Raw genomic sequence first — 19,211 nt, forward strand, 5'->3', positions numbered from 1 at the left:
TGTCATTGCCATTTGCTGATTACATTCCCATACAAAAATTATTTTAGATCGTGTTGCTTTTTTTTTCCAACACTTTTTAATTGTATATTTAGTTTTTTTTTTGTGGAATGCTTGAAGTGGCACCCGTGTTTCATGGACTATGAATTGAGAACCAGGGCTCTAGATCAATGGTCGGCAACCGGTGGTCCGAGGACCATTGATGGTCCGCAAGAAAATTTGGGTGGTCCGAGAAGAAATTTGGACATTGTTCAACTGAAGGTTACACGAAATATTATGAAAGAAATGCAAAATGCTTAGTTGCATTTTTCACTTTTTGGGATTTTTTATTTGAATCTGAAACTAAATACAAAGTGACTGTTATCAATAAATAATGAACAATAAACAATATTGTGAGTGCGATTGTCATCCTTCGTGGAAAAGCACTAAGAATCCATTTCAAACAAGCAGCAATGAACTTTAGGCTTGCACTAATTTGTTATAATTAAACACACAAGTTTCATATTAATATAGTAAAATTGAACTTTTATGATCATTAATCTACAGATTTTGTATCGTTTAAAAAAATTCATGATAGTAGTCCGCAGGATTCAAAATTGTGAGTTTAGTGGTCCATGAGGTCAAAAAGGTTGACTGCTGCTCTAGATGACCTTCTTCCACATGTCTAAGGTCCAATGACAGCTTTCCCTTGCCCATACAAGGTGTTGTTTTCAATGACACGTGGTTAACAGAGGCACCCATGCAGGTTGATTGCTATTGAACTCCACCCTAGGCAAGTACAGTACATCACATGGTCATTGGACAAGACAGACATGTTTTTGACAATGTTGTACTGGTGGTTAAGCTGTTTCACTGGCACGTCTTTGTTCAGATGTCAGATAGTCATTGGTTCTGAAAGCGAGTGTCTTTGTTTTTCTCTTTTTTCCTGCGCCGTCTATCGGTCGGAGTCGGCACATTGCCGACAGGCACCACAATGTTATTGTCTATTTCAATGACTAATATTGCAGGGCATTTTATTTTTAGCAGTGCCCACCTCACATGGTATTCTTTTTTTGAATGAAAATTTAATATAAAAGAAATGAATTAAAATTTGCTTATTTCTTTGGCTTTTAAAATAATACATAAATTCATGAAGGTAAATGTCAAAAAAGTAATTTTATTATTAAGTTATATTTTTTTTAAATTTGGGTGAGTTTGCGGTATATGATTTTACTTATATTATAATGCTATAAAATTATTTTCATATTTAATACATATTAATTTTCATTGTATGATATATGAAAACATGTCAAAAGTGTTTAGGACTTACTAGACTAATAGGTATATTTCTAGGCCAATCAATATAATAACGTTACTGGTATGGAATCAAGACAGTGCTTAGTGTAGGATTTAGGTAATGTATTATGCTTAGCTGCATCTCTACATAAGTAATATTGTGGTAATTTACTAGGATGTAATATTCTATATATAGTAAATGTTAAAGGGCAATTCTTCAAAACAATTTTTTTTAATTAAATCTTTAAATAGTTCATATTAAAAAATTAAACTTATAAATAAAAATGGGACAATTTTCCAAACTGGGACTGTCCAGGAAGTCTGGTCACTTTACTTTTGTTGCACCTGTAAAATTTGATTTTTGATGCTTATGGTGTTTTGTGTCAGCATCAAAATAGTTATTACAATCATCAGGTTTTAAAGTCCGCAACTTCCAAAGTATTGAACTGGAATGTCTACAACATTCGTTGTCAAAATTGGGCTATGCAGCAGAACTCCCACGCTGCAGTATTGGGTGTTTCAGTAATGATGACTTAGTGTATACAGATTCCTTTCAGATTTCTAGAACTTGTATTATATGACTTTACATACCCAACAAAAAAGGACATAATTTATGTGCCGCCATTACATCTCCGATAGAGCACTGGGACCACATTACTGTTGCAATTGCAATCATTCAGCAAAATATGCTACAATGCATGGGGTGAACTGGACTACCATTTGAACATGTTCTGTGTGCATTCTTTTGGTAACGTGACATATCTGTAATCCAATAATATAAACTTGGATAGTTTCTAGTTCTTTTGCTGTATCTATCACTTATTAAATCTGAATTATTGTTGTAAATACAGTTCCTGAAAATAATTCACTGTAATATAATAAACCTATATTTCTGTAATTTTTATATTTGATTTTAAGAAATTTTTAAATATAAAAAAAATTGAAATATAGTTTTATTTTTTAATGAATTCAAAAAAAAAATGTAAATAATGTAGCCAAGTTTGGATTCATTAGTTGTAACTTCTGGATAGTCCTTTATTTCTATACCTTGACTCTTTAAATGTATGTAATTTAAATTTTATTGAGTGAAGGATAGTGGATTATTTCCAGGAAAATCTGGAATTACTGGAAATTGCTGGTCCATTAGGGATCTTCAGGTGTCAAGCAATTGAGGCTACTCAGGTTATCTTAATGAAGGATCATTCTGTTAGTCTTCCAAGGACAGTCCACTTCACACCTGTTGATTCATCTTGACAAATGTGATTCCTATGATATTTAATTAAACCAAAACTTACAAGTTGTTTTAAACCTGTATGTTTTGGTTTATTTTAAAATGTTTGTGATAATTTTACTTTATTTATTCTAATTTAAACATTGCTATTTTTATTATTTTCTGTTTATAATTAAGATATAATTTTGAACATAAAAGTATACTGTGTATCAATATTTAAAACTGTTTCAGCAATTTTCATATATTGTTTAATTTGGTAAATTTCAATAAAAAGGTTTCAGTTTGTTTCTAATATACTGAAAATTACTTAGGGATTATTCTGTAGCGCTACTCCACTATTGTTGTTTTATGTGTTTTTTTTTCTTCCATGTATATGTATTTCCTTTTATTTTGTGTTGGTGTTACTATTTGTATGTTAATCCATGTCGTGTATCAATTTTGTGCCTTGATGACACCTTTTCCATGTGGACTGTGTGCAAGCCTGTTGCATGTAGTGTGTCATGTGTGGGAAAATGTATTTCCTGATGGCAGGATATATAAATTATGATGATAGCACCTTGTAGTGTCACAGTATGGCAACACTTCTCCCCACAGTTGTTAGTCTCTTGGACCTTCACAATGCCGAAATGATCAGACTCGTGCATCGCATAGAAAACATAGAATCTCTAGAGGCTCTTGAAATATACAAAGTTGGATTACATACTAACTGCATCAATTCCAAGGATGTGATTAATACCGTATTTTACGGACTATAAGACGCACTTTTTTCTTCGAAAAATTGCATCCAAAATTCAGGTGCGTCTTATAGTCCGTAAAATACGGTATTTTTTTAAAAAATTGCTTGAAAACTAAGGCGCGTCTTATAGTCCATAGCGTCTTATAGTCCGTAAAATACGGTATGTCTCCAGCTTGGAAGTTCTGTTACGAAGGGGAAGACAACCCCACAGTCCTGTTTAACGTACACTTCTAACCCTTTATTTGTGTATATAATAATTATATTCTTTCATTTATGCTATGCATACTACATATGTTAGCAACACGTATGCATCCATGGCAACGCACGCGCACAATGGTTTTATACGCAAGATTGGAAATGTTCCAAAAAATTTTTTAAATTGTTGCACATAACTGTTCTTAGAATCTCAGTATTTGTAAACCTGATGAAGACCGAATACTAAGGTCGAATACGCTTGTTATTTCAATTAAATATTTTTACTGGATAGTCAAAGGTTTCAGTGAGTCATTTGTATATTTTCCAGTATCCTCACAAGAAGGTGATTAACCTTTTCTCAAGATATGTATGCAGTTTTGTAATCAATCATTCTGTGAACAGATTCTTGAGAAACAGCTTGATAATGGGACATTTTCTCAAATTTTTCTGTGGCTTTAAATCTGGTATGAAACTCTAACTTGAGATTTTTTTATCACTTTAAACTTCAACTTAACAAAGTTTCACTGTAATGTTATTTGGTGAATAGCCTTACTTTTTATTCATTATTTGAAATTTATTTTAATGTTACTGTAATATTTTTTCTTAAAAAAAATACTCAATATTTCCTTAAAAGATGTTATTACATGATTTGAAATTTGTCTTCAGAATACAGTGGCGTAGTGAGCGGGGTGCAAGGGGGTGTATTATGCACCAGGTGCCACTCGCAGAGGGGTGCCCAAATGGTCTCCAAGACAAACTATATGTGTTTCTGGAGGGGGAGAGGGGTGCCAATAAAGTGTCGGGTGCCAGTTATGCTCCGGGCGTCAGTCATGTTCACTACGCCACTGCCAGAATAAATTTTGAATTAGTTGTTTGTTTGTAGCTAATGTAATTTTTGTAATAATTTATAAGTTCACTGTTGCTATCAATTATATAAAATTGTAAAATTACTCAAAAGTTTTGTTAATTAGAGAATGTTTTATGTGAAATTTAAAGGGCAGACACACAGACGAATTGACCAAAACTTCAGCTTTTTTATAGTTGAACATTTATTTAAATGTTACAGATTATATATTAAGAATATTTATTGCAAATATATTCATATAAAAAATTTTAAACAAATTTTTAAATTTTATTTTGTTAGGATGAAATTGCAATGGAAATAGAAATGGCAATATCACATAATAATAATTTCTTCAAAAAGGATTTGCCTAATAATCCTATTTTGAATCGTATCATGCAGTCAACAAATACTACCATTAAGATGCTGTTTCTTAATCAAAACAATGATGTGACTAAGTCTACGATACACATTTTAGGTCGAAAATTTGAAAATGTTTACAAAGGTTGGCAGGAAGTCATGGTAAGAATTAATTATTTTTAGTTTTATACTAACTATTGTTTTTATTCTATATATTTGCTTTTGATTAAAATGAATAATTTGATTTTTATTTAATAGATATAATTAACTTGCATACTGGATCTGGCTTATGTCAACCAACATACCCAATGTGTGTTAAGATGAAAAAAACTAACCTTTGAATGATTAGAGGTAGAAGAGTGATGTGTAATTAGCACGATATTATGATTTCACTCTGCAAGTATAGTTTAAACCAAATTATCATACTGGAAGAAGTATGTTATGGATAGAAGGCAAACTTGAAACCTATTCCCTGTATGGTTCTGTAAAATGAAAATATTTTTAAGCAAATCTTTCTGTAAACAATTAAGTTACTTTTATATAATTTTATTGCAAATTGCAAAATCTTCTAAATATTCTGGAGATGAAAATGGATTTTCTGTAAACAGGAATGGCAAACTCCGTTTCTTACATTACAGTTTGAAAACTGCAAGTGCCTAATAAACTGTAGTACAGTTGACTCTGTTTTCCAGCTTTCTTTTCCAGTTTCTCTGGGGTTGCAGAGTACTGTGGGAAGCTTAGCCTCAAAAAACTCATTAATTACAGGTTTGACAAATGCAAGTACAGTATTATCTGCAGGCATATTGGATACTTGGATCCAATTGATTAAACTGAATAGCATTTGGCCAAAGAAGCACTTTTACTATTACTCTGTTACACACTACAAATACTTCTGCATTTCATAATTTTATTTGTTCTATTATTGTGAAAGGAAAACCAGGCAAAACTGCATCAAAACATTTTATAGCAAGGTCTTGGAATGGGACAACACAGTGGAAAATGGGGGTTTTGTTGCAGAAACTTACCTACTTAAAGGTTTGTATTGTTTCTTATGAAGGTTTCAACCCTTTTCAGAGATAGAGCATTTGCTCTTTAGAGGAAAATGCTCTACTTCTACACAACTGCAGCTGTAACCAAATATAAGCACGATTGTATTTAATATTTCGAGGATTAATTTTCCTGTCACAGCACATCTTGGGTATGTTATGCAACATATGCTGGACCTAGTATAATATGAGTTTATGAAAAATGTCTACATGTCATTACATATATATCTTATAATATTAAAAAGTAAATGTCAATACTGTAGCAGTCAAGAGAGTAATTACTAAAAATATTTGCTGAAGCTTCTGAAGAAGTTTCATAAAAAATTAAATATGTTTCAAAAACATTTAACACTAGAACCACAAAGACTTTTTACTACTAGAATCATCACATGGTTAGATTTGATCTATCACTTCAATGTTCTGAAAAACATAATTGAAAATTCTAAAATGAGAATGGAAAAATTACAATGGAACCTCGCTTAACGAGCATAATTCGTTCCAGAGTCTTACTCGTAATGCAAAACACTCGTTAAGCAAAACAGTTTTTCCCATAGAAATTAATGTAAAATACGATAATGTGTTCCATGCCGAGAAAATGCTCAAATGTTTCATGTATAACGTTTATTCAAAAAAAAATTGTACAATATACACTGTTAAGCATATATTGTAGTGTGAATCATCATCATCTCTTCTTCTAGCGCAGAATGAACCATCCTGGAATGAGAATTTGATTTGCAGAGAACAAAAAAAATCATAGATAATATGTTTGATAAACACTCCAAATGATATGCCAAATTCTTGGGTTATGTAAAGGCTACAGTTAAATATTAGAAATTAATTAATTTGACTAGAGGTAGGCAGTTATGCTGCCATCTCATATTAAATTTAATAATTATAAATAGTTAATTTTTAATTCAGACATTTCTAAAATTTAATTTGGAATCGGTCATTAAATTCAATGACCCAAGAATTTGGCATATCATTTAGTGTGTTTATTATATAACGGGCTATGGTTGTTGACGTTTATAAGTAATATCTGTGAACACAAGTTTGGAAAAATATGTGATCACAAGCGACACTAAGATGCTAGCGGAACGAGTGCTAAACGCAGACTGATGGAGCATGCCTCATACACACAATTTGGAACTTCCCCTCTCCTTGTCACTCATTATGCAAAACATTGCTCGTTAAGCAAGGCAAATTTTTATAATTTGTTTTGCTCGCTATGAGAAATACTCGTTGTGCGAGGTTTCACTGTATTTGAAAATGCATATTAATTTTTTTAGTTTTGACAATATCTTTAAACTTCTTTCAAAGATGACTATTTTTGATAATGACAGTTTGAGAAATGTTTAAAACATGCTCACTTCAAATACATATTACTAGAACTAATATAGTTCCTTTCAGACAATTACTTTTGAAAATAACTATTTTCTTCCATATATAAATATTTTTTACCTAAGGTAAAATATGGTCAAAAATGATCCCTTCTGGCAATTCTATGTAAACAGGCATAGAGATCCAAGAATAAAGTTTATTTAAGAATCATTATTTAAAACAGAAGAATCAAAATTTAAAAAATTTTATGAGTTTTTCTAAAATAAGTTAGATTTTTCGAATTTCATATGTGATTAAAAAGTAGGTGAATAGCAGTGGTGTAGCGAGGGAGGTGCAAGGGGGGTGTATCATACACCAGGCGCCACTCACAGAGGGGCGCCCAAATGGTCTCCAAGACAAACTATGTGTTTCTGAAGGGAGGCACCAATAAAGTGTCGGACACCAGTTATGTTTGCTATGCCACTGGCAAATAGGTCAGAAATTAATAGTTATGCATAAGCCATTTAAGCCGTAGGCCAAAACGATAAACGAAACTGTCAAATTTCATCGGCTGCTTTTATTATGTAATTAAAAGAAAATTTTCCTTAAAGATCGTATACAATTTAAAATCAAAATGTATCATAATAAAAAGTACATTGGTACAAAAATACTGGATTTTGTAACTTTATTTAAATTCTACGTTTTTACACTAGTCTAAGCTTTTTTTTTTCAAATTTTTATTTAAAATAATGCCGATTATTTTATTTAAAAAATATGAGATACAATTTTATATATTTAATAAATAAATCTGTTTTTTTACTTTAAAAATAGGATCATCTTCCACTATCTGTTGAATTTAGTGTGGACGCAAATCGTATAATTGACACTGGTAAATAGATTTATTTATTTTTTTACTTATACAATAAGATGGAAAAATTAGCAAAATTATTAAATTTTCCATTTAAATGCATTTTTTTAGTGACACTGAACAGACTTTTTCAAGTTCTTAATATCTCTATAAATATAAAATCAAAGACAAGACATACTGAAAAGGTAAGAAATAATTAATAAAATATCTCAATTATAAATCAGTTTTTGTATATTTGATTTGTATTTTTGTATAATTGTATACATCAAAATTTGTTCTTTATTTTATAAAATTTTGGAATAGATAATTTTATATAAATATTAGTACAGTATAGTATATAGCCCTTTATAAATGAAATCAAGTGTTAAAAAATGTCCATACTTAATTATATCAAGCAATCTTTATATTCTTTATTTAGAAACATGTTTCAGTATATAATAGTGATATACCGGTACGATAATTTTCGTGCCAAACACCGTATAAACGTTGCAAAAAGTTCACCGAGTTCGGCATTATATCCGCATTTACTTGTCGCAAGTACTTTCGACGAACCTTACTGTCGTCGTCTTCGGGCGAGTGCATAAATTTGCCAAAAAACTTTAAAAAGGAACTAATCCGATGCAGAATAGAACGCATAAAGCTTTACCAAAGCCGTTAAGAACGTAAAGCGAAAAGCCTCGCTCGAAGACGAAGACAGTAAGGTTCGTCGAAAGTACTTGCGACAAGCAAATGTGGATATAACGCCGAACTCGGTGAACTTTTTGCAACGTTTATAGTGATATACTTTTTACATTTTAAACTTTAAATTTCTTAAAAGAAATTTCTGAACATTTCAAGATTTTTCCATGTTTTGCTTTTAGAACTTAAATTAATGATTTTATTTTGTTGCAGACTGTGATTATAACAAGTTACGAAAAGTTTTCAAAAATTTTGTTTGAAATCAGAAAATATTTATTAAATGAAAAAATTTTGTCAATTCAAATTCCCGACATGTTACAGCGGAATTCGATTGAATATTCTCGCAATTTGAACGAAGCACTTTTAAGATTAGAAAAGTCGACCGGTGAGTTTTAAATTATATACAAATATTTTTATATATTATATTTCTTTTTTTTATTAACTTGATACATTATTTATTTTATTACTTTCCTGGCTATTATATAGTATAACAGAGGGAAAGTGTGATAATCATTCAAAAAACAATTTCCAAGATTTTTATATTTTTAGACTTGAGATCTTGAAACATTTGAGAAATGCAAAAAATATTTGGTGGTGTTTTCTCTATGTATGAATGTTTGTGAGAGGAGAGCACAATTTTGTTTACCCACTTTGAAGCTTAATAATTCCTGTGCCTTTTGTCAAAAATTTCTGAAATTTTGCAGAGGTTTTTTCATCAGGGATTGATGCTATTAAATTTTGATGGTTAAAGGTTGATGGGTTGGAGATGGAGAGGTGGAGAAAAATCTCTTGTCTTCAATTCCATCAAAGTATTTAAAAGCTCTTTCTATTGAAAGCAATGCTAGTGATTACAATCTTTCTTCTGACTGAGTGTTCCTTGCAAATGTATGAATTCACTTCATGGTTGAAAAACTATACACACTCAACAGACACACTTTCAGAAAAAGTTTATTAGTAAATAGATTTTAAAGATACATGCCAAAAATGTGATCTATTAAACATTAAAATTGTTTTTTTTTTATAAAATATTTAACTTGTCTCAGGGTTATTTTTACTACTATTCTTTCTGGAAGTGACATGATGCTATTAATTGCATCCAACTCATCAGACTACATATGAAAAGTTGAACTTTATTTTTCATTTTTCTGGTTGGATGTATGAAGTAGTCACCTTTTTAACTAAACAAAAAATAAGTGACAAAAAACCTGTGAGAGTCAGACTTCTAATTACATGAAAATGTCCTTTTGAGTGAGTTCTGTTATCTGTGAAAAATACTTTGCCTTTCACAGATAGAACTGCTTAAAACAATGTTATTCTATAATTGATCTTTAGTCCAGATGCTTTGAGTGTTTGCTATTTTTTGACAAATTGATCTTTATTCGTCTCAAAGTGCAAAAATTGTTAGTTTATTGTGTCTTATAGGTTAATTTACGATAATCAGCAGCTATGGTGCTCACTTGCTGTAAATAATTTAACACTTTAATTTTGTGCGAGGTCCTTCACTTATTTGACTTTATTCATATTTTTCCCATTAGTCTTTTACCTTCAAAATTCAACAAACTAACTAAATTCTCTTAAGAAACAACAATGACATTTTACAGTACATATACTAATAAAAAGCATTTTACAATCTGTAAGTGTACATACTACAATTGTTTCAAAACAAGTCACTTAGTAAACAGTTTAATGCATTAAAGTACGTGAAATTCATGAACAGAAGTTTCATACTTGCACATTTTTTACTGTATTCATCTATACATTAAATTCTCTTTTATTTCCTACATATAATTAGTGTGTTACATCAAAAACTTGACTTTAAACCATTTAATTCGGGTGATGTAAAGATGCGATAGATCATAAAATTCTTTGTTTAGGTGATACGACTTTCTTGACTTTCTTGTGGAAACAATGTATAATGAATGAAGTATGGATTTGATCAATTAGAAAGCATTAAACTAGATAATCTTGAGAAAGAGTGACACAAAATAAATTTTAGTATGATATATGCCACATCATTGAGTAATACAAACTTCAAGAGCAGAGTCATTAACATGAAATTCATAATAATCTAATGAACCTCAGCATTATTATTTGAAAATTTGTAATTTCAATTTTAGTTTAAAGAGAACTTAAAACATTTCATAACAATTTATAGTGATTAGAATTTGAGCATTTATATATATATATATAGGTATACCTTGTAATATAGTGGATTAGGTTTAGCAATAAAAACAGCCCTGTTTTCACTTGCCAGTGTATACAAAAGCATAAAAACTTATACTATAAATATGGTTTTAAGTGCACTAGCTTTAGGCCTAAAAACAGGTATTAAAAATAATTCCCAAAAGTTTTTACTTCTAAATTTTCAATACTTTCCTTTCTCTAAAAAAATCATGAATGTATTGAAAGCACTTAATGAACATTGTAAAGCAAGGTATGCTTATATATAACATATGTTATAGGCCTATATGTTATAATCAGTGGCATGCCATGACATTTGATGACAGGGAAGCCGTGTTTCCATAAAAATTTTAAACAAATACTGGAAATGACAAAATAAACAGTTTGTTTATTTTAATTTTAAAATAGATAATCTTTTTGTTTCGTGTCAGTTAAGAACTTAGAGTTGTTTTTATCATTATTTTTTATAAACTATTTGGCAATTTTTTCCGAAAAGTCAATAATTACATTATTATAAAAATCTCTTGTCTTCGATTCCATCAAAGTATTTAAAAGCTCTTTCTATGAAAGCAACACTAGTGATTACAATCCTTCTTCTGACTGAGTGTTCCTTGCAAATGTATGAATTCACTTCATGGTTGAAAAACTATACACACTCAACAGACACACTTGTAGATGGTACTATAAAAATTAATGATATTAAATCATATAATTCTTTTAGTACATCTTTGTTCAGATCATCATTAATTATAATATTTTTTATGTCTAAGAGTGACTTGCCAAAATAGTCTGAACATGAATATAAATGTTGGAATTCATTATGTAATTTAGATAATTTAATGGAGAAATTTTTGATTTTTTTACATAAAGAATAAAAACTCGCTTCGGAAAATTCTTTCATAATATTTAAAATTATTAACATCTAAAAGTGATAAAAGTTCTGAAGATTTTGTCTGAAAATTTGTCAATATAATTATAATTAAAAGAAAATTATAATTAAATATAGCTTTGTAAAGAAACATACATAAAAATAAAACCTTTATTTTTTAAATCTTGGAACAATCCACTTAGTCAAATAGCTCCCTACGAGTGAATAATGAATAAAATCATTAGAAGCATTGTACAATATTTTGGTGTGTGGCATCCACCAGCTAAACTGCCAGAGGTTGGTGCTCTGTAAAGCACGTTCCCAAATGCCTGTAATCCGGCTGCCTCACACCATTCAAATATTTTCGTCGTGGAAGCTATCCCATATTCGACAATACGGCACTTCCGTTGGGAATATGCATATACGAATTTATATTCGAATATACAATAGCAATCGTATCGTTTTTTCACACGCATAGAAATTTGTAATAAAATACATAAAATTAATATTTTATTATAACTGCATTAAGTAATTCAAAGTACGTTAAAATATGAAAATAATCGCGCAATATGTATTTATATTTTAGAAAATACAAGGGAAACGGCATTTTCACAACTTCCACGGATGGCACGCCACTGGTTATAATATATAATGTTATAATTTCCTATAATTTTTTAAAATAATATTTTAAATATTTACTTATCTCTTTTTCAATCTCTGATTTTCTTAATGAAATTTTTATTTTAATGCTTGCCTTTCAATCATTTTTAAGTAAAATCATTATGAAGGTAAGATTTCATTTATTTAGTAATGATTTTTAAAAATAAATTAGATTTGATAAGGAAAAAGAATTTTAAAAGTTTTCATTTTATTACATGTAGAACAAAATGCTTTTGTTGTAAAAACTTAGAAAAGTAATCATTTGCAGATAACATTGCACTTATAAATAACTTTTGAAATATATCAAATTATTTTCAGTGTTACCTAATATGCTCAATTAAAATATGCTTTTCTATGATTCATCAAATAGATGTTTTAATTAATTTGTACCAATATTGATTTCTTATCAATAAAATAATATTTTAGACATTTCAAAGTATCGCATTTTTATTTTGAAAAAATCCTCAAAACGGTCATTCAGTTCTTTTTAACCAAAATTTATTGATTTAATTTGAATGTAAGATAAAGCCATTGAAATGACTAGAAGTTTCGTTTTTATATTTATTTTACTATATTAAAAACAATTAGTCAAACCTTGATATACCGCTCTTCTATATACTACTAAAGAATGCTGCAAGCAGCTCTGTTGATCTTCTCCATAATTATTAGTGTTCCCCTTCAAAATTTGTATATCACTAAATGCATAATTTTGCATTGCATTTGATTAAAAGTCGCCAGATATAGTGATGATAAATTCAAACTTATGTGCAGACTTCATTACTAGATGTAATTATTATTATTTCGGGTACTTCAGTCTGTTATCAATTTCAGAGGTGAGCAAATGCTGGGCAATAAACAAATTCGATTGTAGTTTACAATGGTAAATAATTACCAAAAATAAATGACAAATGGAAAATCTTTGAAGAAATACATTTATATAAATAGCTGTACATATTTGAAAAATTTAGAATTTATCTGCTTTCTTAAAGATCAAAATAAGGAAAAGGCTTAACTGAAATTTATTTTTTCATCTTGATCTCCAATAAATTTATACCATAATTTATATAATATATTGCTTTAGTATATAAAATAATGCTTTTTTTGTACAAATTTTTTAAAATTTATTAGTACCAATCATCATAAATAGTTATGTTTGTAATATATAGAAATGTAAATTAAATATGAAGTTCTCTTTATAGGATACCATACTAATTTACAGTTGAATAATTATGCACCAACGATGTTATATTCTTCTAATTTTTATCCTGACATTTGGTCTACTCAACCATATTTACCAGGTATGTTCTTATAACCTACTCCTTTTATTTAATTATGTAATTAAGTGTACTGTACATAGACCATTGAGAAAAATATATATTTCTTTCTGGACTATATATACAAATGAGTCCGACTCCTTCTGTCCTTTCACACGCTTTGTGAAAGCGTGTGAAAGGACAGAAGGAGTTGGACTCATTTGTATGTATAGTCCAGAAAGAAATATATATTTTTTCTCAATGTGAATTCGTCCTGGCAATTTTTTAATACATAGTGCATCATTTATTTGCCTTCTTGGTGCTTAGACCATTATTTTATACTAAAACAAACTAACTTGCATAAATTATGAGATATGTAATGGTAAATTGATCTGTGGATTATAGGCAGGAAATTATGATATTATATAATATCCTAAGTTTATTGAACTCAATGGAACATGTGTTTCTTTCACATAGCTTTTTATTTAAGACATTTAAATTCAAATTTTTCTCAGAACAGTCTGTTAATTCCGTCATTGGTAATATTTTATCAAATAACAAAGTATATTGCAAAATTCAAAATTATTCTGTTTATTGTTCAGTCAATTTTAAGCTGGGTCATATCTCCAAAGTGAATTAAAACTCAAAAATTATGAATATATGGATAATTTTCTCCACCACAAGTTAAATTCAGGGTGGGCATTCCTAAAAAATAGAAGGATTATTGGAATAATGTCAGTTAGCATGGTAAATATTTTTTTTGATGGGGAAAATTAGTTCCAAAAATCACCAATATGTGATATTTGTATACAAAAGAGCTGCAAACAACAATGAAAATGACAATGTGTTTGACCTGATATAACACAATTTAGCCAAGTAACAATGTTTGCATTGTTACTTGGCTAAATTGTGTTATTCACTGAGAGGTAATTTCCATTCAGATAACACAATGTGGAAGGACCTGATTGAAACACTCAATGTAATTTCTGATTATGGTCTTTATTTAAATTCCTGAAAGTCATTTTTGTTTTTTGTATGTCAATCAACTATTGTTTATTTTTGGAACTCATTTTCCCCATCAGAAACTTACCATTCTGATAATTGTTCCATTTTTTTTATTGAATGTTTAAAGTTTTATGGACTTTTTGCCAACCTTGTATATCAGCGTAATTAGATGATTGATAAGTTAGGATTATGTTATAGCAATAGCAAGAACTTGAAAATTTGTTTCTGTACAACAAACCCCTTTGTAAATTAACAAATCAGACTTACTCCTTTCAGGATTATAACCACAAGCAAACTTTTAGCTATTAGATTTTGCTATTTAAAGTGTGGAAGCAAAATACATGTTGACCGACAAAGGAGAACATACCAAACAAATACTAAGCACAGTATATGGTTAAACAAAGTATTTTATTTTGCAGAATATGTACAGATTCTTTTGGATTCCAATTCAATAGTAAATAATTACAACACTGCGGCAGCAAACAATGTGCACCGATTGCGCCATATAGTCTCTTTTGTGATCATTTTATAGTATAACTAGTACTTACAACTAATGTAAACTGAGGGAAGATACCATTTCATTTTCTTGGAACTCACCAGAAGTGACCCACCTTTTGGCAGTTCCTTTTTGTTCTCTCTCCTCATCACATAGCTTTGTAGAGAATTTTAAAGTTACATAGAGATGGTTAAAATGTTATCATATTTACAAATATTTTAAAAAGACTTCCATTATTAATTAACACAGATTTAGATACAGGCCACTCTAATCCGATGATCTGACATGTTCTTTATGTCAAGTCTTACCCTATCTAGCTTGATGCAGTCATATATGACATGGTCAGGATCTTCAGTCTTATCACAGGTGCTGCAAGTATTGGTACTAGAGTGTCTGTGCCTGTATAAATAGTCATTAAAATTACCATGATAGGAGATGAAGTTGGTGACACATGTAAATATGCTTATTATGAACCCTTTGATGGACATCTGGGATAAAGGAGTGCAGGACTCTACCCTTCTCATAGCCTTGCCAGGTGTTGCAGTAGTGAATTCTGATCATCAGTTTAACACAACATTGAGCCTTATTCCTTGCTTGCCAATGTATCCACCTTCTTGTTTCCTTCAATGCTTGTATATTCTCTTTAAACCAGCAAATATTAATTGAATTCTTCGAAGTATCAAACACAAATTCGTGTTAATACTTTGATACTTCGAAGAATAATACAACACGGTTTCACAAAAATCAACAATTAATTGAATTATTAAGATTACCTGTCAGATTTAGTTTTTCCCATATCTTGTTAGTGAGAAGATTTTTGCTATTATCATCTTTTATAGCTGCTATTGCAGATTACTATCTGTACAGATGGTAAAGGAGCTGTTTCTGTTGTGAGAGTTGATCCAACTGATGGCTTCCTTAATGGCTAGCATCTCGTCATGGAAGTTACTATACAGCTTGTTGATTCTTCTAATTTGATGGTAACAATTCCTATTATTGTGGTAGTAAACGATGGCTGCACTGGCCCCCTCGTGGCTTTTGCAGCCATCAGTGTAGATTTTCTTCATCCCTGTGTTTTTTTAGTTGATTTCTTTGATAACTGGTATACTTCCGATTGGAAGACATCTTGTAGTTAGAGTTGTCTTGTCGATGCAGGCATCTTTGACATCAATGTATGATGGGATGGTGTCCTCGGTGAGATGACGACATAGAGGTCCCTTTTCTGTTTGATTATTAAGTCTAAAGAAAGAGAGCCAGCTAATACCTGTAAGGCATTATTTGAGATATTAAGAATTACTGGTTCATATCATACTACTCTTTCTCTTTACATGTACTGTACAAGGTCTGTCCTATGACTATGACTCCAGACTGATACTGCATAGGAAACGATCGGGATGATTGTTCCATTATAGATGGACATCAGAGCTTCACCAGAAAGGCCCCAGTCCTTTCTGGCCACCTTCAAAATCCAGGCAAACATGTTTCCTGTCTTGTCTTTAATGGTACTGGTTGATGATACTTGATGTGGTCACTCCAAGGTATTTCAATTTGTTGTTGATGTTAATATTCTTGTTGTCCATTTTTATTGAAGGGAGTCTTCTATCTGCTTTAAATTTTGTAAATATTCATCCTGCCAAGACTACCAGCATTAAAACACTCTAATTTATTATTCCGTCACCATTTATGGATTTGATTATGTATCCTGTTTACCTTTCTCTCTAATTCCAGTCTGCATTGTGCCAAGTAGATGAGTATCAGGTAGTTGGCATACACCGTGATGTTTTCCTTATTTAGGATGTTCTGGTTTAGCAGGTCATCCAGCAGGATGCTAGCAGTGCTCCAGTAGAGCAGGCGGAACAGGATCCTTGTGGACAGTCAGTTGTAACTCTTTTCTGGACATGTGTATCTCAATAGTTTAAGATGGCTTTGCTGTTAGTGAAATAATCGCATACTAACCTGTAAATATTGGCAGGACAGTTTAGAAACCCATAACTATCGTGGATAAGGGGCCACCAAGCATTGTCGAATGCCCCTTGAATATCCAAGCTTATTGCTATTGTCCAGATTGCTTTGTTTTTGTTTTCACTGATTTCCTTTCTACCTTGTAGATGGCATCTTCTGCACCAACACCTTTTCTGAAACCATATTGCCTTGGGTTAAGCAGATGGTGGACACTAAGCCAAGTTGGTAAGATGTCTGGTGATAAGACAATCTAACAATTTTCCTAAGATTGGTAAGAGGCAGATAAGACAGTAGCTCTTGATGAAGTCAGGAGGCTTGTTGTTTCCTTTGTAGATAGGAACTACATCAGCAACTTTCCATTCACTTGGGTAAATACCAAATGTGAGACAGCAGTTGTAAAGATCACAGAGGATGGTTGGGAGCCTAGAATGTATATTATCAATGATCTTTATGGTTAGCTTATGTCCCCAGGTGCCTTACCATTTTTAAGCTTTCTTATAGCCCAATCTATTTCATTATTAGGTGCCATTGGAATGATATTTGACAATCTTAATCAAAGGGGCATAAGGATTACTCCTTATGCCCCTTTGATTAAGATTGTCTTGATCCCAGTCGTCATCCTTGAAAAATTCCTCCAACAGACTGAGGTTTGTAGTATGATTACCATCCTTGTTCTTGAAATCTATTAATTGGAACTTAGTTTTAATTTTGTTAGTACTGATTTTGTATAAAATACCCATGGATTATCAGAACTTTCTCCAGCTTTTAAGTTTGTTACTATAGATGTGGTCCTTGTACGCCTTTTGTTCTTCTATATATTCCCTTTTATACTGCTGTTTTAGTTCATCAGAATGGCAAGTTTAACTTCATTTTTAAGATATGAAGGTATCAAAGTTAATGTTATGAATATCCAGATCCTTGCTCCACCATTTCACAACTCTTTTGTTTTGTTTGTACCTGGGAATAAATTTACTAATATTGTTACTTATGTAAAAGTCAGAGAGGTTGTATTTTAGATATCTATGATCAGATAGCAAAGCTTTGGCACATACTTCCTGGTCATGGATATGTCGTGAGGCTAAATGATTGCATATAGTTAGATCTACATTGGATGTCTCGTTAGAACTTTCGAAAGTAGGGAGATGCCCAGGCTCATCGAGTATAAACAGGTCTTTCTCATTAATGAAGTTTTCAACTGCCTCACCTCTGCCTCACCTGTCGTTGGTCTCCTCGTTGAACCGAAGGTATGCATGGGCATTCAGGTCACCTGCCATCAGGACCTTGTGAGTGTTCTTATAAGTGTCCACTATGTCATCTGGGTCCTCCAACACGTTCTGAATATTGGCTTCTATTGGGATGTAGATACTGCCTGTTATCCATTTATATTTGTTGTTAGAAATCTCGGTAAACATCTGGAATTGATTACTGTATTTAGGTATTACCAACGATAATATTAATTGTACCTGACTAACTATCATTGTTCATGGCGCCATGTCCTTGCAATGGTATAGTTTTCTCATCTTGATTGACCATCTGAGTGGGGTGCCGCTTCTTTGATAAGGCTCCTGTATGATCAGAACATCCTCATCGCCATAGGCACAGGCAAAAAGTTGGGAGACGGCCGCAACTCCCCTCCCTAGATTAACTTGCACTATGTTGATTTTAGTCTCTCTAAGGTGATATGGGCTGTTGTTTTGGTGGAAGCTCTAGAGGTAATAGCTTTGATAATCTTCTGCCTTTTAGTGGAAGTGGGTGGGATGGTTGGCCTTGTGGACAAATGTAGCTGCTTTACTCCTGATTCGGTTTATGCAGTTTGGAGCTATACTTTTGTTTTTATACACCAAGAACCTGTAGTCGCCACCACAGTGGTTACAATAATTCCATTCACTGATACACTCCCTGGCAAAATTGCTGTACCTACACTTAAAACACTGTATTATATTGTAATGGTCTTCGACAGAGCAACAAACCCAGTCGAGGTTTATCTTCATCTTCAGTAGCATCCTTTGGAGCTTCGGCGATGCTTTGCATATCCAGTTGTTCATTTGTGGTTTTTTTCTCCCATTTATTTTTAATACTTATTTCCTTCTTAAATTCTTCTATATCCTCTTCATATTGGCATGAAAGATTGTTGGATCAAGTATGATGACACACACACATATTAATTGTACCTTAATCTAAATTTATTTTGTATACTAGTACTTTTTACATATTAACAGGACTTATCTGCATCCATATTTTC

General features: G+C 31.3%; 1 protein-coding gene across 2 annotated transcripts in view; it reads left to right on the top strand.

Moving 5' to 3' along the window:
- Positions 1-19,211, top strand: part of LOC136983415 (protein bicaudal C homolog 1-B-like) — a 51,729-nt gene that overhangs the window by 9,687 nt on the left and 22,831 nt on the right. For both annotated transcript variants that reach the window (XM_067280135.1, XM_067280136.1), the window contains exons 8-12: positions 4,579-4,797; positions 7,830-7,887; positions 7,978-8,051; positions 8,758-8,929; positions 13,453-13,551. In XM_067280135.1, coding sequence (XP_067136236.1) covers positions 4,579-4,797; positions 7,830-7,887; positions 7,978-8,051; positions 8,758-8,929; positions 13,453-13,551 — 622 coding nt within the window. The remainder of the gene's footprint in view (positions 1-4,578; positions 4,798-7,829; positions 7,888-7,977; positions 8,052-8,757; positions 8,930-13,452; positions 13,552-19,211) is intronic.

Source organism: Centruroides vittatus, unplaced genomic scaffold (assembly GCF_030686945.1).
Source record: "Centruroides vittatus isolate TY-2023 unplaced genomic scaffold, ASM3068694v2 contig_882, whole genome shotgun sequence".
Lineage (NCBI taxonomy): Eukaryota > Metazoa > Arthropoda > Arachnida > Scorpiones > Buthidae > Centruroides > Centruroides vittatus.